Genomic DNA, 23,056 nt, shown 5'->3' with positions numbered 1-23,056 from the left:
CCCAAAGGAAAGGCCAAGAATCCAATAGTTGTTCAGTCCATGAGGGTAGATGTCTCAGCTGATCTTTAGTTTTATGTTCAAATCCCAAAGAAATAGGCTTTAACATCAGTTAAAAAGGGACACCTCAGCAGCAGTGTATATGAACTTGCCAGGGAAAGCCAGGACAAGCCGGCAGAGAGCAAAAGCTTCCTTCTTTGATGTCTCTCTCTCTCTCTCTCTCTCACACACACACACACACATGTCCTTGTAGTGTATAATATATATATATATATATATATATATATATATATATATATATATATACACACACATACATATATACAGTCTTCCAACTTTATATGATCCAGTCAAGAAAAATCCCTCACCACTGCTTGGATTTTAGTTCATTCCAGTCCAGATGACAAATAAGAAAAGCCATTGCAGCCACTGCAGGAGAGCTGACCCAGTCACAGCTACTGTTTTAAGCAAGAGCTCAGTAGTGTCAGAGGTCACACTTAGCTAGCACAGCGTCACCTCACACATACATGGGAGAAAGGCTTACCCCGTAAGATTACCTCTTACTGAAATGTTAAACGTTCAGAAAAGCATAAGAAAAACATCCTTACGATTTGATTCCTAGAAATTCAGCGTTTTGGTATATGTCTGTCTTCTTAGTTCAATGCATGATGACATGTTTGTTAGGCCCTGAATGTTCAGTGAGCTTCCTTCTTTATCCTCCCAAGGGCCAGGATTTTAGGTGTCAGCCACTGTGCCTGGCTACCATACATTCTTTTAGTGAATGGATTCATCTTTTTTTCCTTCAAATTTTAAGTCATTTTGAGCATCTTCTTAGAGCACTAAAAAGCTGTGATCTTTAAAAAACACAGCTCTGGGTACCTGCAGTCTAGCCCAGCCTTCAGCCACGCTAGGCTGCAGCTCTGCCCCTGCCTACATCCCTAGCCTCACATGTCTTTTTTAAATTGCTCCGTAATGTTCCCGCCGTGGAAATGCTATATTTAGTTATTCCTTTGAAACTCTTGGCTCTTTCCAGTTTTCACACTTCAAGATGATGCTCTGAAGAAGTCCTTGTTTAAGGATGTCACCATTTCTAATTACTTCCTTAGAACAGATTTCTAGAAGGGAATTTTTGGGTCAAGGGATACAGATGTAATATGCTGGGTATATTTTGTCTAATTGAATTTCAAAAAAGATAGGGGCTGGGATTTCATTTGAATACCACCTGCTCTGACCGTGAAGAATAGGGGGTTTTGTTTGTTTTTTGTTCTGTTTTGTTTTGTTCTTGATCTATCATAGAGTACACTCAACACTCAGTACAAGCACAAAGAGATTTGAAGTCCTGAAAACTAAGCCACCAGCTCAGGGAGAGGCCAGGAGGTAGCTCAGGACATTTCCCTCGAGAAAGACACACAGCTGCCCGGTGCAGTACGGGTAGCTCTTTCAGAACACAGAATCTACAGTAGTCTCTCCCATCTATCCACCATTTCAGGTGGTCCATAGTCCACAAAATATTAAATAGAAAACTCTAAATATCATTCATACATTTGGAGAAGTTGTTTGTTTTTCTTAAGATGGGTTTTATACCCTGGGCTAGCCTGGAACTCACCATGTAACCCAGGCCTTAAACTCTTAATAGTCCTACCTCAGCTTCCCCAGAGCTATGGTTACAGGCATGAGCTACCATGCCTTAAATATTAAATACCATAAATATTAAAGAAGTTTTGTTACAATATATTGTTAAGTTATTCTATTGTATTACTTGTTGTTAGCCTCCCACTGTGGGAGTTAATTTGGTTGTAGGTGTGCGTGAATAGGGAACAAGCCTAGTATGTACAGGGCTCAGTTCTCTGTGGTTTCAGGCATCCTGTGGGGACCTTGGAAGAAATCCAACAAACAAGAAGGGATGTACTATGCTCTTGCACATGAAGAGGAGCCTCTTAGTCATCCCAAGTGGGCACACAAGTAGAGCTGCTCTTAGGAAGTGCATGTGCCCCAGGCAGGCAGCCTTTGGCACGAGTCACCAGGGTAGCTGGGTGGGTGGGGAAGACAGGAGCAAGCAGGTCCCCAAGCTCCACCAGTTGATTCACGTGATAGCACTGCTCACCTTAGGACCACAGATGTGACCCTCTGAGATAAAAAAGCACTGGGTGGCCAGTACCTGGGGAAGTTACACACTCAGAGCAGGACTGATCTGGTACTTCTGCCTCATTCCAGGTCGGAGGAAAGATGGATGAGAACCGTTTCGTAGCCGTCACCAGTTCCAATGCAGCCAAGATTCTCAACCTGTATCCTCGAAAGGGCCGCATCATCCCCGGAGCTGATGCTGATGTGGTGGTGTGGGACCCGGAAGCCACAAAGTAAAGCTTGCCACTAGTCTCCCGGGGTTAGGGGGCCAGTTTAGGGTTTGAAGGAATTGTATTTACAGAACTGCAAAGGCAAATAACCTTTGCACCATTTCAAGTTTAGAGAAAGGAAGGTGGCAGCGGCACGCAGATGACCATGTTCCTCTCGTGCTCATGTTTCTGTCCATCCCTGTGCATACCCATGTCCAATGTCTCATCCCTTCTTCTAAGGACACCAGTTAGAGGGGGGAAATACACACTTATATAGCCTCCTTTTGCATTAATTCTCTAAAGGCTCTATGTCCAACCGTGGCCCTGTATTTGAGATGCGGAGATGTTCCGGGTAAAGATTCCAACACAAGGATTTCGAGGGGATGGATTGAGCCCATATCAGACAGCTCTGGGTACCATTCCTTCCTATTGGGCAGCATCTCTCCATCAAGATGTGCTAAGAAGATCTTGTCCCACCCTCATTCCCACCAGGACCATCTCAGCCAGCACTCAGGTGCAGGGTGGAGACTTCAACCTGTATGAGAACATGCGCTGCCACGGTGTACCACTGGTCACCATCAGCCGGGGACGTGTCGTGTATGAGAATGGCGTCTTCATGTGTGCAGAGGGCACTGGCAAGTTCTGTCCCCTGCGGTCTTTCCCAGACATTGTCTATAAGAAGCTGGTACAGAGAGAGAAGGTAAGGAGGGCAGGAGGGAAGATGTGTGGGAAGAGGTCAAGGCCCTTGTTGGGGGGCATCTTCACTCCCCCCTTTAACTCAGACATTATCGTCTTGTGTATTATTTTTGCATCAGTTGACCAGGTTACCTCAGGAGGGGCCAGGTTTCAGAATTAAAATGACTGGGTGCAGCTCATTATGATGGAGGTGTGTAGAGTGACTGTTCACATGCAGCAGATGGGGAAGAAGCCAGAACAAGAGGCCAGTTTAATAACCTTCAAAGGCCAGTCATGTCCCATCTCCAGAAGATTCCAGGGCCCCATCCAGGGACTAAGCATTCAGAATGTGAGCCTGTGGGGAGACATTTCAGATTCAAGCCATACATTCCTCTGGATGCTATCTATCATCTTCTAACCAGAAGAGTATGCGGCAGGGACAGTGGGGAAGGTGGAACTGGAAAATAATGGTTTCCACTTCTCATTTTCCATACATCTATGATGATGGTGTTAGTGGTTGTGATGGTGATGATTGTGTGTGTGTGTGTATGTGTGTGTGTGTGTGTGTGTGTGTGTGTGTGTGTGTGCATCTGAGTAAGGATGCCCATGGAGACCAGAAGTTTCAGATGCCCCTGGAGCAAGAGTTATAGGTGGTTGTGAGGCTCCTCACATGGGTACTGGGAACCGAACTCGGGGCCTCTCTCTGCAAGAGCAGTCCACACTTTCAACTTCTGAGCCATCTCTACAATCACAATAGATAAAATTTAAATGTGCAAGCAGATAGGGAACCTGGTGTGTGTGTCTGTGACCTGTGAGGTCCTCCTGATTCACAGGCTGACTGCTCAGTTCCTTTCCTGTCTTGCTAATGCCAAGGGGCCTTCAGAAATCCTGTGTGCCTGCTGTTTCTCTCAAAAAGACTATGGGCAGACAGCCTGCAACATTGTAATTGAGGATCCATCCCAAAGGATAAAGTCCTCATATCGCTGCTACTGCCTTCCTCCTCCTCCTCTTCTTCCTTTCCCTCCTCCTCCTCCTGCTCCTTCAGTCTCCTGCACATGCTGCAACACACTTTCTCCCCCTCACAGTAACACTTGTAATATAGTGAATCACCATAACTGACCTAGGCCAGGACAGCTCTAAGTGACAGAGCAGAGAATGGAACCTTGGTTATCTAGTTTGAGCAGTATAACTCCTAGTCCTTTAGCATTGCTTCTGGCACTGGCCCATGTCCAAACAGTATATCTATCGTAAGTTTTCGCTGGGTTTGACTGCAGGGGAAGATCTGACTCGTTGGGAACCTGGCAATTGTCAGGACACCATTGTATGTGTCAGAATGCTCACCATAGAGAAGTTCTCCAACCATTACCCTGCCAAACTCTCCAGAAAGGATTCCACCCATGTGGAAGGCAGAAACCAAGGCACTTCCTGCACATGGGCACTTACACATGCATGCACATCCTCATCTTATGTAGAAGTGAGAAAGGCATTCTTCAGTTCTTGGACTATGGAAGCAAGAAAGAAGTCTGTCACCTGTGTGTCTTGGGTCCTATGCAGAGTGGCAGCTGTCGGCAGAGGATGCTGCAGCTGTGCACTTGGCTCTGACGTGCCTGTCTTTTCTCTTCCCTAGACCTTGAAAGTGAGGGGAGTGGACCGCACTCCCTACCTAGGGGATGTTGCTGTTGTTGTCCACCCTGGGAAAAAAGAAATGGGAACACCACTGGCGGACACGCCCACACGGCCAGTCACCCGGCATGGGGGCATGCGGGATCTTCACGAATCCAGTTTCAGCCTCTCTGGTAAGGCAGAGGGTGTGGCGGGATCTGGCAGGCAGAATAAAAGGCCCAGGCAGTGGTCTTTCGTATTGCTAAGAGACATGCAAATAGAGACATACAGGCTGAAGGGCCCGGGAGAGCCAGGCTTGCTCACCAGCAGCTAGACTGGCCAAAGCTCTCTCCAGTGAAGTTTTTGTCCCTTGAAACACCTTGAGGACATTGCACACACGGTACCCCACAGACGTCCAGGGCTCAGAAGGACAGCCCTCCTTCCTGTCATTGTCTCCTCCCCTTCCCCGCCTCACTGAAATCCCTGTCACCCTCATTCCTCATTTCTGCCCTCTGGTCTTCACACATCACCTGTACCTTTTCTCCACTTTTGCTTTTTTTTTCCCCCCCCCCGTTTTTTTGAGACAGGGTTTCTCTGTGTAGCCCTCCCTGGCTGTCCTGGAACTCACTCTGTAGACCAGGCTGGCCTCGAACTCAGAAATCCACCTGCCTCTGCCTCCCAAGTGCTGGGATTAAAGGTATGCACCACCACTGCCTGGCTCACTTTTTGTTTTTTAAGCATGATACACATGCTTAACTTAAGTTAACAGTAACTTTAAAGTGTTTCTTTCTTTTGGCTCTGATGCCCAGTTTCTCTCCCTGTCTCCATGCCCTGGCTCTTGTCTGTTACAGAAAGCCTTAGGTCTCTCTGTCGTGTTCTGACCCTATTTTTAATATCATGCCCTCCCAGTGACACTAACACTGAGCCTGGGTCCCTCTAGACCATGCCTGTCTATGCAATTATACCTCACATACCTCAGATGTCCCTGGTGGGGAACACTGCCTCATAAATAGTGAGATGTTCTCAATGGAGAGCAGACAGAGGCCATGAGGTATGGTAGTCCCTCACAAAGCTGTTAGGAAACATCACCGCCACCACTTGAAAGGGCAGCGACCCAGCCTCCCTGGCCCCAGGACTAGCCAGAGAGAATCTACCCTGCAAGGCCTGAAAAGCAGAAGGGACAAGAGCATAGACTCCTAGGGGATAGAGAATGAGGAACACACACAAACCATCCCAGGATGAGAGGCCGAGAACCCATCTCTGAAGCCCCACCTACCAGGGGGGGTCCCCGCCCACTGAGGCCCCGCCCACTGAGGTCCCTAGAGTCCCAGCTTTGTGCTGACAGCCGCTTGTGCCAGGGACCTGTGGTTTCCACTGGAGGTGCTCCTCCAAAAACATGCTCCCAAATGGCTAGTCCCATGAGCAGTGGGACATGACCACTGGGTGGTGTTTCTGGAGCACTATCCAAACACACTGAAGCTTTGCCCCAGTCCAGGGTGTGGATTCCTAGGTCCTGAGCACACAGCCTGACCCACCAGGGACCACTTCTGCCCCAGGCTAAGAACCATGACTGGACAATGGGTCCTTCAGACACAGCAGACTTCAAGTTGCCTGTCATCTCTCTTCTAATGCCAAGTCTTTTTTTTTTTAATTTTTTTAATTAGATATTTTCTTTATTTACATTTCAAATGTTATCCCCTTTCCCCTCTGGAAAAACCCTTATCCCATCCACTCTCCCCCTGTTCACCAACTCACCCATGCCCCAAGTCTTAATCTGTTGAAGATGGGGAACACTGTTGAATGATCCACTGCGATCTCTAGGACACTAGACCTTCCCTCTGAGTCTTAGAATCCCAAAGTGTGGATCTTTAATCATTTTCCTAAATGGTTACTGGTTTCCTGTTTTATTCTCTGGTCTACTCCCTGAGACCTGTGTCTGAAGGTCTGTGTGATAACTGGCTAGTCCCTTGGTCTGATAGTACAAGAGGGACTGAGCATACTGTCCATGTGAGTGAGTGAGGAGGCTATAACATTGGCTCTGAGTCAGAAAACCTGGGTTCAAACCCAGGCTCTTCAAAACCCTTATACTGTAAAATGTGGAAATCATATAATGTCCCTGAGCCCTGGTTTTCTCATCCAGATAATGGAATAAAGGCATGAGGATTACACCTGGGACTAGGGTACTGTCTCAGCCAGTAAAGCCTTGCCTTGTAAGCACAAGGACCTGAGTTCAATCCCAAGAAACCATGTTTTAAAAGCCAGGCATGGGCTGGAGAGATGCCTCAGGCAGTTAAGAGCATGTACTGCTCATCCAGAGGACTGAGTTCAGTTCCCAGCTTCCCAGCACTCACTACTTGCCATCCAGAAGCTCCAGGGGAATCCATCACCTCCTTGGGTACATGCACAAGCGTAGCTCCAGACCTGTCTTAAAATAGTCGGACAGCATTCTCTGGCCTCCACGGACACACCAAGGTCCACATACACATTAATGGAGAAGAAGAAAGAACGTACCCACAGGTTTAATTCAGCCCCTGGGCCCCTGGTGTCAGGGACCTACTGGTCCAGGCAGCATCAGCCTGATTGACCCTCCCTGCTTCCTTCCTACAGGTTCTCAGATTGATGACCACGTTCCAAAGCGGGCCTCGGCTCGGATCCTTGCGCCCCCTGGAGGCAGGTCGAGCGGTATTTGGTAAAGGCTCTGACCAGCCCCACCCCCAACAAGTGAGGATGCTCCACCACCACCTGCCTGCACACTTTCCGGCCACAGCTGCAGTGGGTGGGAGAGGTTGAGCAGGGCAGCGCACCACCAGTGGGGGCTCCAGGAACCAGGGAGACCTCCTTTTGTCGGAACGTGATTCATGGGGCTTTGATCCACCCCTAACAAGGCACTTTGAGCTGTCCCTCCTGCCCTGCTCCTTCCTTCCTTGGCCCTGGGGTTTCTCTGGGCCCCAGAAGCCCACACTATGCACAGCACCCCATGCATAGCACCTGGTCCTATCCCTCCTCTCACAGTGACCTCCTGTGCTGGCTCTGGGAAGACCCAGACTTGAGTGCTCTGCCCTGCTGCCCACCCAGACGGGTGTCCAGAGCACTTTAGCAGATGTGTTTTATAAGTAAGGGCCTTCCTCCTTCACCCCTTAGGCCCCATGGTGACATTTTCCCAAGTCAGACAGGTGTCAACTCCCCAGCCATGCCCAAGGTGTCCCATCTCTCCTGACTTACCCCAACTGTCCCCATGTGGGTACAGTCAGGACACCCCGGGTGTGGCTGTGCTTGAGACACCCTGTGCCCTTTGCTAGCCTCTTTCATCCCCTACCCACGCCCTCTGGGAGTCCCGGACTCCAGAAGGGTAGCTGGGTGGGCATGTGGCTGGTGCCAGGCGCGTGTAAATGGTTTTGTTTTGCACGTTTGGTTTGCGCAGTGGTTTGGTTTGACTTGTTTGTGCACCCTGTGGAAAATAACGGTGCTTCGTGTCACTAGCATAGCATAGAATCGGGAATAGATTTGGTTTGTAGGAGATGCTGCACTCACCACCAACCAGACAGTATGGGGCAGAGGCGGGGGCAGGCTGGCCCCCTGGCCCCTTCCTCCCAACCCAGGGTCCTTTTGCTTCCAGAAGCCCTGTACCATGCCTCCCCTATCCCACACCACCCACCACCCCCTCCTACTTCCCTACATTCAAACGATCCTGGATGCTGACCCTGGAATCCTTCAGGCCGCATCTCGCTCCTGGTTACTCCCAGCACTACCCCACATCCACACCCTCATACCCCAACACAGCTTCCTATAACTTGCCCCTGCTGGGCAAGGCCTAGCTACTCCTCCTGTGTGACTAGTAAGAGGCCTCATAACTGCTGAGAAAGCGGGAGGAGGAGAGAGTTGCCTAGCCAACCGCCAGGGAAGGGGCTTCAACCCACAAGGCTTAGTTGTAGCGTCCACCCCACTGCGCAAGGCAAGTGCTGTGGGATCCTCGGCACTAAGCTCTTGTTGACCACTGGTTGGCCCCGCCCTGTCTCAGTAGCTCCGCCCTGTCTCGAGAGCTCCATGGAGGTTCTCATAGGCGGCTACACAGTCTGGCAATTAGCCTCATCCCTGCCCCTCTTTGGCAAGTGATCTCACTTTTGTTTGAGCTCCACAAACGTGTCAGAGGCCCCAGAGAGCTTGTCCGTCTCCCCTGCAGGTTTTTTGTCCTGCTCTGGATACATCAAAGTACCGCCCTGCATCAGCTCTTGCTGAGTCTTGACAGGAAAACTCTGAGGACTTTCAGAGACAGGGCGGGGCTTACCACTCTCCCCCATTTCACAGATAAAAACTGAGGCCCCCAAGAGTTTAGGCCCCAGAAGTGTCCACGACTGCACTTACGGCCTCGGCTGTCTAACCTAGTTGTGGGAAACAGTTATGGATTAAAGTCAGGCCCACCAGGAGTTTAACCAGATAGAATGCTTTCTTCCTAGGGGTGCGTTCTGCCTTGCTTTGCACAGCCGATTTTATCTTTGTCATGAACTGACTAGTGTATTCTCTCTGTTTGAGCCTGAATTAGAAAAGTGTTAGGAACTTGTGTGCAGTTTTAGTTGCACCCAGTGTCCTCACTTAGGAGCTGAAGGGACAGATCACCCAGAGGACTGAGGTGACCCCAGGGAACAGTAGGTAATGACCCTAGAGAAGTCTTCACAGGTACGCTGACCCCTGGGACAGTGTCTGTCTCTCTCTTTCTCTCCTACTCTCCTTCTCCTCTTCTTCTTCATCCTCCCCCTCCTCCTCTTCCTCCTTTTTCTTCTTCTTGAGACAAAGGCTTGCCTAGGTAGCCTGGCCTTGAATTTACAGAAATCCTGCCTTCGTTTCTCCAAGTACTAGAATTGTACACATAAGCTACCACACCTAGATATATGTCATCTTTGTCTATTTCTGCCCTTGCTGGGTCATGCATGGGCCTTGGGCAGATGCCAAAGATCCAAGGGGTGGTAGGGCCAGCTAGGCAGGCCACCTGGCGTGGGCCAGGAGTGCTTTACCTTCTCCGAGTCCCTCCACCTGAGAAGTGCATCACATGAAGTGGTAGGAGAGTGCACGTTCAAGGGGCCACTGTGGGCCTTCTACTTCATCCACCCCGCCCTTCTAAGACCCAAGCCCACCCTTTCATAGACTGTGTGCTCACCCAGGAGCTTCTAGATGGGAGGCTTAAAGAGCCAAACAAACCTTCATTCCCCAGTGTCCACTCCCTGCCCCATGCAGAGCTCCTGCCACGCCATCCCAGGTCCATTGGCTGCTGGCTGGAGCGAAAGAGGTCTCTGGTTGCACCGAATGCAGCTCTCAAACTGGTCTTGTACTTGCTGAATAAACACTGTTGTTCTTGCCTTAGCTGCTCTCTAGGTTTGTGGGGTTAACTTACCAGAAAATTGTGCTACTGTGTGTGTGTGCGTGTGCGTGTGTGTGTAGTGCTAGGAGTCCACAGTAGGTCGCTTGTCAAGCCAATGCCGTGATGAGGGCATCTCTTTTATTGACCCAAAAACCACAGAACCACACGGAAGCCAAACCCCCTCCAGCTGCTGTGGCAGGCACAGCCTGGGGTCAGAAAGGAGCTGTCAGCACCCCAGCACCCAAGTGACTTCCCCACTCCTCTGTAAATGTCATGGTGCTAAGGTTGTATCAATCCCGAGATGACACATGGCCCTGTGCTTTGGCCACTGTTTGAGGCAAAACAAAATAGCCCAACACGTTGTGTTCTGGTGCAGGCTTGTATTAAACTATAGCTACTTCTCACTTGGCCTGTGTTGTGTTTTTTCAAGAAGAGGTAGCCAAGCAGAAAGCTTCCTCTGCAGCAGTTATGTGTCGACTCTGTTGCTAGGAGAACAGCTTTGATCCATCACTCTGCTCCGGTGGCGGCTCACTGGGAAGTCTGGACAAGGCCTGGAGATACAAAAATAAAAAGTTTAAAAATAAACATTTGTGGTAAGGGTCATCCCTCTCCCAAAAGCCCGGGATTTCTGATGGTGGAAAAGAAAATTTTCATCCAGATTTCTTGGGACAGTTGGCATGTTATCTGAAATAGGAAAAATCAGAGGAGGCATTAGAAACAAAAAGAGACAGATCCAGACCCCCTGTCTTAGTTAGGGTTTCATTGCTGTGAAGAGACACCATGACCAAGGCAACTCTAGAAAGGCAAACATTTAATTCAGGGCAAATTTACAGTTTCGGAGACTCAGTCATTATCATGGAGGGAAGTGGTAAACATGGTGCCGGAGAAGGATCTGAGAATTTTTTCAGATGTATTATATACAGTGTTCTGCCTGCATATATGCCTTCATGCCAGAAGAGAGCACCAGATCTCATCAAAGGTGGTTGTGAGCCACCATGTGGTTGCTGGGAATTGAACTCAGCACCTCTGGAAGAAGAGTCACTGCTCTCAACCTTCAAGCCATCTCTCCAGCCCAAGTTCTACATCTTAATCTGCACGCTGGAAGGATGTGTTTCACACTGAGTTTAGCTTGAGCATTTAAGACCTCGAAGCACTGCCTCCTCAATGACATACCTCCTCTAACGCCTCCTAATAGTGCCACTCCCTTCGGCCAAGCTTTCAAACACAAGAGTCTGGGGTGGGGGTGGGGTGCTGGAGAGATGGCTCAGCGGTTAAGACCACTGACTGCATTTCCAGAGGTTCTGAGTTCAATTCCCAGCAATCACATGGTGGCTCTCAACCATCTGTAATGGGATCTGATGCCCTCTTCTGACGGCAGCTACTTGTATAAAATAAATAACTCGTTTTAAAAGAAGAAAGAAAGAAAGAATCTATGGGGTCTAAACCTATTCAAACCATCACTTTCCACCCCCTGGCCCCAATAAGCTTATAGCCATTTTATGTATATGAGTACACACTGTAGCTGTACAGATAGTTGTGAGCCTTCATCTGGTTGTTGGGAATTGACTTTAGGATCTCTGCTCACTCTGGTCATCCCCACTCGCTCAGTCCCTGACTGCTCCAGCCCAAAGATTTATTTATTATTATAAATGAGTACACTGTAGCTGTCTTCAGACGCACCAGAAGAGGGCGTCAGATTTCATTACCAGTGGTTGTGAGCCACCATGTGGTTGCTGGGGTTTGAACTCAACGACCTTCAGAAGAGCAGTCGGTGCTCTTACCTGATGAGCCATCTCACCGTGCAAAATACATTTAGTGCAACTTCAAAAGATCCCATAGACTCTCATAGTCTCAATAATTGTTAAAAGTTCAAAGTCTTTTCTGAGATTCATGCAATCCCTGATAATATCAAAATCAAAAAGCAGGTTACATACTTCCGACTTATCATCACAAGATATGCATTACCATTCCAAAATTTAGGGAAGGGAGCACAGTGAGGAGACACTGGACCAAAGCGAGACTGACAACCAGCTGGGCAGACTCCAGACTCTGCATCTCCAAGTCTGATGTCAAAATGTTCTTCAGATCTCCAGCTCCTTTCAGCTTTGTTGACGGCAACGGAACTTCTTTCTCTTGGGCTGGTTCCACTCCCTGTTAGCTGTTTTCCTCAGCAGATGTCCCACGGTTCTGGCATCTCTAACATCTTGGGGTCTCCAAGGCAATCCAGGGTTCACCTTCACAGCTTCATGCAATGGCCTCTCTGAGCCTCCATGCAGGGACACCCTTGCCATACATTTGGCTTCAGCAACTTTCCTTAATCACAAAGGGTGATCTCGACTCTAAAGCCAGAACCACGGGCCGAAGCTGCCAATGTCTGCTGCTTGCTACTGCTGAAACATGGCCCCCTTGCTCAGTTACATCTTCACCAGATTTCTGTTTTTGATGGTTTCCTTCACTACCTAAGTTTGACTGTTGTGGAACTCACTCTGTAGACCAGGCTGGCCTTGAACTCAGAGATCTGCATGCCTCTGTCTCTTAAGTACTGGGATTAGTCATCCCAAGGCCTCAGTGTCTTTGAAGGGCTTTTGTCTGCTCACTTGCTTTCTAGAACCCCAACATTGAGTATGGCAACTAGACCTCAAAAGCCCTTGAGTGTTAGGAGAGATTACCTGGCTAAACTCACACTAAAATGAGTGAAGTAAGCTATAGTCACAGCATTTGGAAGGTTGAGGCAGGGGGTCATGAGTGTGAGGTCAGCCTGGGTCACATAGACATAGACCCTGTCTCAGAGTGAGTGTATTGTTAATTTTAGTACTGTGGAGTAACTTGTGGTGATTTCTTTCCTTTTTTTTAAGATTTATTTATTTTATATATGTGAGTACAATGTCACTGTCTTCAGACACACTAGAAGAGGGCATCGGATCCCATTACAGATGGTTGTGAGCCACTTTGTGGTTGCTGGGAATTGCACTCAGGACCTCTGGAAGAGCAGTCAGTGCTCTTGACCACTGAGCCATCTCTCCAGCCCTTGTGATGGTTTCTTAACCTTTGGAGATATAACCCTAATGAGGAAATTCTAGATGATGGAGAAGAATCTGGAGAGCACAGTGGACTTTGACTAATCTATCCTAAATATCGGAACTGGGGGAAAAGAAAGACTCAACCTTTAGTCCCAGCACTCAGGAGGCAAAGGCAGGCAGGGCTACAGAGTGAGACCCTGTCTCAAAAACAAAAAGGAAAGAAAAGGCACAGTCACGTGTGACAGACTATTCGCATGGCCCTGGGCAGTGTGTAGGTGCCTACTTGGGAGGACCCTGGATACCTTAATATACGTGCAGTGGAAAAAGAACCACAGTTTTGGACTTGAAAACTAGGATCAGACAGGAGAGCCGGCATCAGAACTATGCAGCCATCAGCCTTGATTTCTTGGAATTACAGGTTGACTCACATGCGGGCACAGGTGACATTAGGAACTGTGGAAGGGGCTCATGGGAACCCTAGGTGTGAAGAAGAAGCCATGATACTGGGAAGGATAGACACTATCATCCAATTGATTTTTTTAAGTTATTTTATTTTATTTTGAGACAGGATTTCACTAGGCCGCCCTGGCTGGCCTGGAACTATGTAGACCAGGCTGGCCTTGAACTCATAGGGATTAAAGGCATGCGTGTACCACTACACCTGACAATGGAAGCTTTCACAAAACATTGCCAACAAGAACACACTAAGCTTACCATGCTGTAAAAGTTTGCTTTGAAACCAACCACCTTGCTCTTCTCAATGTCTTGCTTTACAGTGATATCTGCATCCTGGGTGAGCAATGTTTTCTGGTGAGTCACATGAATGCATTGGAAATTTCCTTGATGTTCGACTTTTTCACATTATTTTTTTTTTATTAAAAGGAAACCATTTGAGATGGGATTTCTGTATGCCATTTCTCAATGGACAAACTGACAACATGGATATAGGAACTCAAGTTCTCCAAGGCCCTCTGGGGGCAAATCCCCAGAAAGCCACACTCACCCAGTTGAAAACTTGCCCACAGCATGCTTGGGTGACGTCATCTGTGCCTCTGTGTTGCTGGAAGTCTTCATTGTAAACTGGCCTGCGTTAGGCAGATTGAGGACCCTGGAGCCCCCTCTCCCCCAGCAGCATCACCATGCCACATTTCCAGGCACCTGAGGAGTTAACATCACTAACAGACTTTTGGGAAAGGCTTTGACGTCCTTCATCCTTCGTGACGGAGAAACTGAAACTACTGGAAAAGGATTGACCAGGTTTTGAGTGTTTTGAGTCCCAAGGACAAGATACTTTAGTGACAATGCCTTACCGCCACGGCAGTGATCATCAGAACTCCTGGTGGCCCAGAAGAGGAACTTCAGGCCCATTGTGGCCATCTTAGGAAGACTAGCCATGTAGGGGCTACGGATGTGTACTCAGATGCTCAACAGCCAGGTCTTCATGAGTAAACCATGTGGCCTAAGGAGTGTCCTTCTGCAGAATGCTGTCTGCACTGTGGTTGTGAAACTTGTGGGAAATGGTAGCAGGGGCATAGAAGAATGCTGCCTCCCATTCTATTCCTCAGATACCACTCTTTCATCTGCCATCATCGGGGTCATGAGAACTGGTATCCCAGTTCTATTCTCTAATCAAAGCCAGTACTTTGCCGGGCGATGGTGGCGCATGCCTTTAATCCCAGCACTTGGGAGGCAGAGTCAGGCGGATTTCTGAGTTCAAGGCCAGCCTGGTCTACAGAGTGAGTTCCAGGACAGCCGGGGCTATACAGAGAAACCTTGTCTCGGAAAAAACAAAACAAAACAAAAAACAAAAACAAAGCCAATACTTTGGGGATTATAATGGTTTAACTCAACATGAGCAAAGTGGGGCTCCCTTCTAAACTGGAGGTCTAAAATTGCTCATGGAGCCCAGTGGCTGTCAGCCAGAGACAGTTTTGTCCTCTAGGAGACAAGAGTAGGAAATATTTGGACATTCTTTTGGCTGTCACAACTTAGTGGACTAGCAAGACTAGAATCTCGTGGATAGAGCTCCAGTACCCTGCCACGCAATCTACTCGGGATGCACTCAGGGCAGCCACCACAACAAGGAATTTTTCAACACAAAAGGTCCACAACAGTGAGATGAAGAGATATCTAAGTACACAGCTTGATAAATCCTGTGTGAAGCTTAATGATGAAATGAGATATTTGCTTTAGAAGTTTACATAAGGAAGTTTTAAGGAGGGAGGCAGAGCTAAGTTTATGACGCAATTGTGTGTGGCAAGACATTCTGGATGAAAAGCATCATGCAAAGGGTTAGACCACAGCATCCCAGGATCAGTCAGAGGCAGGACCCCAAGGAGTCTTAACATGTTCTTCCCATGGCTTCACCTGTAAATCCTCTGCCACCAAGATCAGGAACTATGTTGTACCAGGTGCTGCTTGACCACTGTGCAATGCTACAGGAAATAGAGGGCCACGTGTAGATCTGACTGAGGCTCAAAATGCAGACAGAGGTGACACAGCAAATGGCAACTTACTCACTGTCACATCTCAATTCTTTAATTATTAAATGTATAGACTTTCTGTTATACCTGGGAGTAAACTAAGCCCCTCTCCAGGAACTATGGTGGGTAGAGGAAAGGACCCTTTTAAAACTCAAGGAAGGGTGCTTGCAAAAGGAAGTGGGCATTGTGGCCAAAAGAAAATCTGGAGTGTGAATGGTTGACACACTACATCTGATGGGTCAGGTCTTTGATGAGGCAGCCCAGTCTTACCTGTTTCCATGATACCTTTTTCTCAAATGGCTGGGTGTAAGGTACACCAACAACTTCCGAGATCTAAGTACACAACTTGATAAATCTGTATAAAACAAATGTGCAGCTGGAGACAGAACACTGCCAGCTCCTGGGAAATCTGCTTTGTGACTCTCCTGTCATATTAGTGCTCCCCCCACCCCCATGGATAACTACATCCTTAGCAAATGAGCATTGTCTAGTTATGAACCCTAATTCATGGAATCATACAATGCACATGCTTTGTCCTCACTCTATTGCTGAACATGAAGTTTTTAAGATATAATGGACACATCTTGTTTATGTGCAAGATTGTCTATGATGGAGGGGCAACTTTGTCAGCAATGTATGCACACACAGGACCTTACATACAGGGTAAAAGCATACATCCATGTGAAAGGCATATGCAAGATTCTTTCCTGCTGGTGTACAGTGAGACTTGTGCAATTCAAAAATGAAATTAAGAAATCAATTCCAGTCAGAGTAGCATCAAAAAGAAGAAAGTGAGGGCTGGAGAGATGGCTTAGTCGTACTCGCTTCTCTTGGAGAGGATCCAAATTCAGTTCCCAGCATCCACATGGCAGCTTGGAACCACATGTGACTTGCAGTTCGAGGGAATCTGACACCCTCTTCTGGTTGCCTACATATATGTACATACATACAGTTGCACACACAAACATACATGTAAAGTAAATGTTTTTAAAATTAAAAAGTATAAAGTGTTTATCAAGACAAGTACAACAACTGTGCTCTGAAATCCATGGAACTGTTGGAAATGTTTAAAAGATCTAAATAAATGAGAGATAATTCTATGGCCATGAACCAGATGACTTCATATCATTAAGGTGGCCATAGCCCTTCAAATTGATCCATAGATTCTGTATAATACCCAGCAGGATTCCAGCTGTAAAAATGGATAGCTGGTTTTAAAATTTATTTGGAACAACAAAGAACTCAGAAGAGTAAAATAAGGAGTATCTTAAGGGAGCTGGTGAAACCATCATGAATCCAATCATGAAGATAGAGACCCAGCAACCTGATTACCTCTCAGTAGGCCTTCCTCTTAAATATCCCTCCACATCAACCCTTCCAACCAACACAACAGCCTTTGGGAAACACACTCAGACTTTATCCAAATCACACACACACACCAGCATGAAGATAAGGATACACATACACACACACACATACACACACACACACACATACACACACACACACACACACACACCCTGTCCCCTGCAGCTAATAGACTACTGAAACAATGGCCTTTAAGGAGCGGACATTCTCCCTGAGCAGTCTCATGCTGGGGAAGGAAATGCCTGAGACCCTGACATCAGCCAGAGGGGAGCTTGTCTTCTGGAGAGAGATTGCAAATTAACTATGCTGGCAATGACTCAGGACATACTGAGAGCCAATGGCAGCTGTCAGAAATGCCCAGTTAAGCATACCTCTTGCTCTGTATTTAAACCTCATGTCAGTACTGGGAAGATGGATTTGGGCATACCATTGACCCTCCTTACTGGTTCTTCCAATGGACACATTATATAAATCTTTTTTTGTTACTATTGTTTGCCTGTTGAGGATGGTGGCCCAGCCTTGCTTGTTAGAGCTGCAAAGACCCAGACTCTGACCTTAACCATAGCAAATTCAAGGTCATTTAGTGGAGGGAAAAAAAAAGTATTCTCAACAAATTGTGCTTAGACACATAGATATCTACGTGCAAAAGAAATTGGAATTGGAATTTTGCCTCACAGTATACAAAACTCAGCCAGAAAAGGCCAAAAATGTAAATCTAAGAGCTAAAGATACAAGCTTTTAGGGAAAAAAAAAAAAAAAAAGCATAGAGGTACGTGTTTAGAGCTTTGATTGTTGGATCCATACATATGACACCAAAAGCGTGCGTGCGCGCACACACACACACACACACACACACACACACACACACACACACGTACGTACGTATATGTATATGTCAAATGAGATTATCACACACAGAAAAAGAGAAATGAGAGGGGAGGAGAATCTTCAGGCTTTGGAAAATGTAAAGAGCAACTGGAAAAGCAGAGGATTCTGGGAGAGGCAAACACTTGGTGTTAACCTTCTTTGGCATGCCTTCATCCTTAGCCAGAGCAGCAGCTACCAGAAAGGTGTGTCGTCCCTTGTCCTATCCATTTCCACTCTTAGCTGGACCCCTCTGGTCTACTAGGACTTTTCCAGGTTGAGTGGGTTGGACTCCAGTCATAGCACTACCCAGAAAGACCGCCAGATGGCTGTAAACTCATCCGTGACTACGCTGGCTTAAGCCACACACAGGAAGTGACCAGGTAAGGAAAAACAGTGTTAAGCTTGGTTCTGGACTCCCAGAGGGGCTTAAAGCGGTGCAGCCAGCACATGAATAAGGGACCACAGCCATTTTTTTCATACCTGGACTCTTTCACGCTAATCTCCAAGTAAGTAAAAACAGGAGAGCCTCTTAAATTTGAAATTCACATAAAAATAACTATGTCACAAATAGTCTTTGGGCATGCTATGCTAAAAAGAAAAGAAAGATCAGAAATTCGCATTTAACAGGGCAGTGGTGGCACACGCCTTTAATCGCAGCACTTGGGAAGCAGAGAGACAGGTGGATTTCTGAGTTCGAGGCCAGCCTGGTCTACAGAGTGAGTTCCAGGATATCCAGGGCTATACAGAGAAACCCTGTCTTGAAAAATAAATACAAAAACAAACAAACAAAAAAAAGAAATTTGTATTTAATAAAGATGTCATATATTTATGTAGCAGTTTCTGGCTGGCTGGCTTACTGACTCCTCCACCATCCATTTAATAAGTGCCTATGTATCATCTCCTAGAACTGCATGAGGTAGTCCAAAAGTGAGCCAAGGACAGCTCCTACATGTAGAAGTGAGTTGGGGACAAGGCACGTTGACAAATGGTGGCAGTCAGAAGGCAGGGTAAGCATGGGATGGGGTGGGTGGTGGATTTGGGAGCTGGCCATAGTTCAGAACCACAACTTCTTTGTGTTCTAGTTTGTTTGTTTGTTTTGTTTTTTTTTTCTCCTTTTGGTTTTTTGAGACAGGGTTTCTCCATATAGTCCTAGCTGGCCTCGAACTCAGAGCTATGCCTGCCTCTGCCTCTGCCTCCTGAGTACAGGGACTAAAGTTAGCATGCACCATCACCACCCAGCCAGAACCTACTTCTGATGTTCACTAGCCATGGAATCTTAGGTGAGTTACTAACACTTCTGGGCCTCTGATATGAATGGGAACATTACCACACTTGGCAGATGCCCAGAGAGCACTGTCTATGACAGAGCCACAGAGGAGGTAACACTGAAACTGGTCTTGATCAGTGGATGGATGTTTACCTGAGGAAGGACTACCCCATAGCTTAAGTCTCAGCCATGAAACCACTGTTTGCTTGTACATTTCCAAGTACTTGCTTTCATATATGTCAAGAAGCATTGCCATGGGAAGCACATAAAGAGAGCAGTGGGTAAGTAAACGTGGTCAAACCTTGTATCTACTGTACATAGGACCCTAAACTTTTACATTTTAGCAAGTACCTCTAAAGGCTTGGGCAGTATCATATGAAGAGCATCTTAGCTGGAGTACCAGCTTTTCTTAAGTCTTGTGGTGGTTTGAATATGTTTGACCCAGGGTGTGGCACTATTAGGAGGTGTGGCCTTGCTGGAGGAAGTGGGCACTGTGGGGGTGGGCCTTGAGAACCTCCTCCTACCTGCCTGGAAGCTAGTGTTCTCCTAACAAGATGTAGAACTCTCAGCTCCTCCAGTGCTGTGTCTACCTGCATGCTGCCATGCTTCCTGCTATGACGATAAAGGACTGAACCTCAGACCCAGTAAGCAGCCCCCAGTTAAATGTTGTCCTTTTTGAGGGTTGCCTTGGTCATGCTGTCTTTTTACAGCAATGGAAACCCTAACCAAGACAAGTCTTATTTTCAAAATCACGTGGCTTTGTATCTTCTTTATATATCCAGTCATTTCAGTATAAAAGATATTATTGGCACATACCTTTAATCCCAGCACTCAGAAGGCAAAGTCAGGCAGAGCTCTGAGTTCAAGCTTGGTCTGCAGAGTGAGTTCCAGGTTTCTGTATAAACCTGTCTTGAAATGAACAAACAAATAAACAAATGATATTGTTGTTCTTACTCTCTAAACAAAACAAAAACCTGGAAAATGGGTATCTATTCCTTAGCTCTTCCATCCTATGTAATTATATAACTTTCTCATAAGCCAGTTTGTGGAGAAAAGCCAGTATGTGGAGGCAGAGGCAAGAGGATCAATAGTTCAAGGCTGGCTTCAGCTACATAGTTTGATCAGGTTACTGAAAACCTCACTTCAAAATAAACTAGTAGATAAGTACTGTCATATATTGAGCATCAAGATAAATTATCTGGGCTTAGGAGAGCTCAATCCATAAAGCACTTGCCTAGGAAGCATAAAGACCTGAATTCCATACCCAGAACACAAGTTTAAAAAGAAAAACAACAGATGGTGGTGGTTCACATGGATTACCAAGTCCTGAAGAGGCAAAGACAAGTGGATCCCTGCACCTCACTGGCCAGCCAGCCAGCCTAGCCAGCTTGTCAAGATCTAGATCAGAGAAATACCCTGTCTTCAAAATATTAAAAACATGAACACTCAAGGTTCTACTCCAGTTCTACCATACACACACACACACACACACACACACACACACACACACACAATCTTAGGAAAGAATTATTTATTGAAAAAAGATCCATATTTACATTTATATAAGTAAATGGAGTAATGTTGAACTCTAAATCAAGCAGTGGCAGTATATTTCAGCTGGATTTCAACTACTATGTACCAGTAATTACAGTGTATACCTTTACTTTTCCTCCTTTTTGAAATGAGAGCATCTGTATCAATGATCCCATGTCTGGGCTACTACTGTATGTTGACTGTGTAAGAGGCAGATGATGAGGTTCTTCCAACTAATAGATGGAGTGGTACCCGGGAGTTTTACCCAGGATACAGGACCAGAAGTTCTATATACACACACGGGGACCTGATTCAGATGATGAGATCTGTCACTGGGCTGATGGAATGAGATATAAGGGTCTTGAGGAAGGAGATGAGTGTATTTTGAGAACAGATGTTGTACTGGCTGGTTTTGTGTGTCAACTTGACACAGGCTGGAATTATCACAGAGAACAGAGCTTCAGTTGGGGAAGTGCCTCCATGAGATCCAGCTGTGGGGCACTTTCTCAATTAGTGATCAAGGGGGGAGGGTTCCTTGTGGGTGGTACCATATCTGGGCTGATAGTCTTGGGTTCTATAAGAGAGCAGGCTGAGCAAGCCAGGGAAAGCAAGCCACTAAAAAACATCCTTCCATGGCCTCTGCATCAGCTCCTGCTTCCTGACCTGCTTAAGTCCCAGTCCTGACTTCCTTTAGCAGTTTGGAGTTGTAAGCTGAATAAACCCTTTCCTCCCCAACTTGCTTCTTGGTCATGATGTTTGTGCAGGAATAGAAACTCTAACTATAGAAACTTTGACTGATGTCAAAGTATGGCATATTATGTCTCCCAAATTATTGGCCTCAACAAAAGTTCCCATCCACATATATTTATCACACTGGGGAGACGATTTGGTGATAAAGGGCCTCTGACACAGTGATTAGGCTTGATCTCCAGTACCCAAGTAAAAGCTGGGCATGGTGGAATGAGTCTGTAATTCTAGAACTGGGGGCAGTGGACACAGGCGGTTCCCTGAAGTTCATTGGAAAATTAGTTTAGCCAGTCAGTGAGCTCCAGTGGGGTCAGTAAGAGATCAAAACTAGGGTAGAGGCTGGATGTGGTGGTTCAGATCTTTAATCCTAGCACTTGGGAGCACAAGCAGGTAGTTCTCTATACATTTAAGTCAGCCTAATCTACAGAGTGAACTCCCGGCTAGTCAGAACTACACAGTGAGACTCTGTCTCAAATAAGAAAGAAAGAGAGAGAGAGAAAAGGAAAAAGAAAGGAAGAAGGAAAGAAACAATTAAGGAAGACAAGTGATACTGACTTCTGGCTTCCACACATACATGCACACATGCACACATATGCATAGACTTACATGAACACTCACATATAGAAAAGTCCTGTACTTTTCTTATACGACTTTGACCTTTCTCCTATTGAGACATGGGAACTATGCCCATGCCTTGCGTGTGTGTGTGTGTGTGTGTGTGTGTGTGTGTGTGTGTGTGCATGCGTGTCTGTATGTGTTTTCCAACAGGACATGGCTCAAGTACAGAATTTTGAAGCTAGGTTATAAAAGGGATTTTGCTTTTCTCTGCGCTGGAGCATCTACCCCTAAAACCTTCTCCTACCACATGAATAGCCCAATTTCCCTGAAGCCAACAGATTGGTAGGAAAACCAAACCTCGCTCTAATACCATGAAGACAGGAAGTTGTCCAGAAAGCCCCTGTGTAGTAAGCCCCAGCTATCGTTTTACTTCAGTGACACCAGATCAACCAAATGAGCTCACCCTAAACTCCTAGCCCACAGAAATTAAGATAACAAAATGATTGTTTATACCATAGAACTTACGGTGATTCATTATGTAGAAACAGATAAACAAACAAACCCAGAGAGAACTGGGAGACAGGGTAAATAGAGGGCTTTCTAGGATGACCTTGCCTCAGGTGTGATGCGAGATGATGATTCAAGAATCACAGTCTTTCATCTCAGGATTACTCAGGGTTTGTCTACACCACCAGGTCTCCACCTGAAAGCACAGAGCTGAGCTAGAGCTTCACAAAGGGGAAGAGAAGGAAGCCAAATCTGAAACTCCACCCCTGTTTTCACTGCATCCAGACACCTTGCAGGTGCAGTCAGGAACCATTTCCGTTTCCCAGCTCTGTGGCCAGGAGAAATATGAATAGTGATCTGCCTTCCTAACACTTTTCTTGGGCATCACTTGTCAAACGGAACTTTTTCCTGAAAGTTGTTTTAGATGGGAGGGAAGGGAACTGGTTCACTGTATGCTGCTGGATTTGTTTGTTGTTTGCTTGTTTGTTTTCCTTACTCTCTAATTTGTCTCCTCTTTTACCTGAGAAAATGGACCCAATTCAGGTGCTTTGACATCAGTAGCCCATGGGTAGTCCTGGGGTGCAATTCATAGGAACCAGACAGGAAGACTTTGAGGAGAAAGGCTGACTTTTAAGTCACTCAAGGAAAAGATAGCATCTCTGGGATGTCAGTGTGTCTAGAAGAATCCAGCGTTGTTCACCAAAGGGGTGCGTGTAATCAGAATAAGCTTATGTTTATTCAGAGGG

The 23,056-nt window shown here is 46.6% G+C and overlaps 1 protein-coding gene across 2 annotated transcripts in view; it reads left to right on the top strand.

Annotated features, from left to right (window-relative positions):
• Dpysl5 (dihydropyrimidinase like 5) overlaps positions 1 to 10,364 on the top strand; it is a 90,428-nt gene extending 80,064 nt beyond the window's left edge. For both annotated transcript variants that reach the window (XM_031355331.1, XM_031355332.1), the window contains exons 10-13: positions 2,212 to 2,354; positions 2,823 to 3,030; positions 4,633 to 4,801; positions 7,215 to 10,364. In XM_031355331.1, the coding sequence (XP_031211191.1) occupies positions 2,212 to 2,354; positions 2,823 to 3,030; positions 4,633 to 4,801; positions 7,215 to 7,300 (606 nt within the window). In that variant the 3' untranslated portion in view covers positions 7,301 to 10,364. The remainder of the gene's footprint in view (positions 1 to 2,211; positions 2,355 to 2,822; positions 3,031 to 4,632; positions 4,802 to 7,214) is intronic.
• The last annotated feature ends 12,692 nt before the right edge of the window (positions 10,365 to 23,056 follow it).

Source organism: Mastomys coucha, unplaced genomic scaffold (genome assembly GCF_008632895.1).
Source record: "Mastomys coucha isolate ucsf_1 unplaced genomic scaffold, UCSF_Mcou_1 pScaffold6, whole genome shotgun sequence".
Lineage (NCBI taxonomy): Eukaryota > Metazoa > Chordata > Mammalia > Rodentia > Muridae > Mastomys > Mastomys coucha.
Note: the sequence above shows the minus strand (reverse complement) of the source record. Positions and strands in the feature narration are given on the sequence as shown.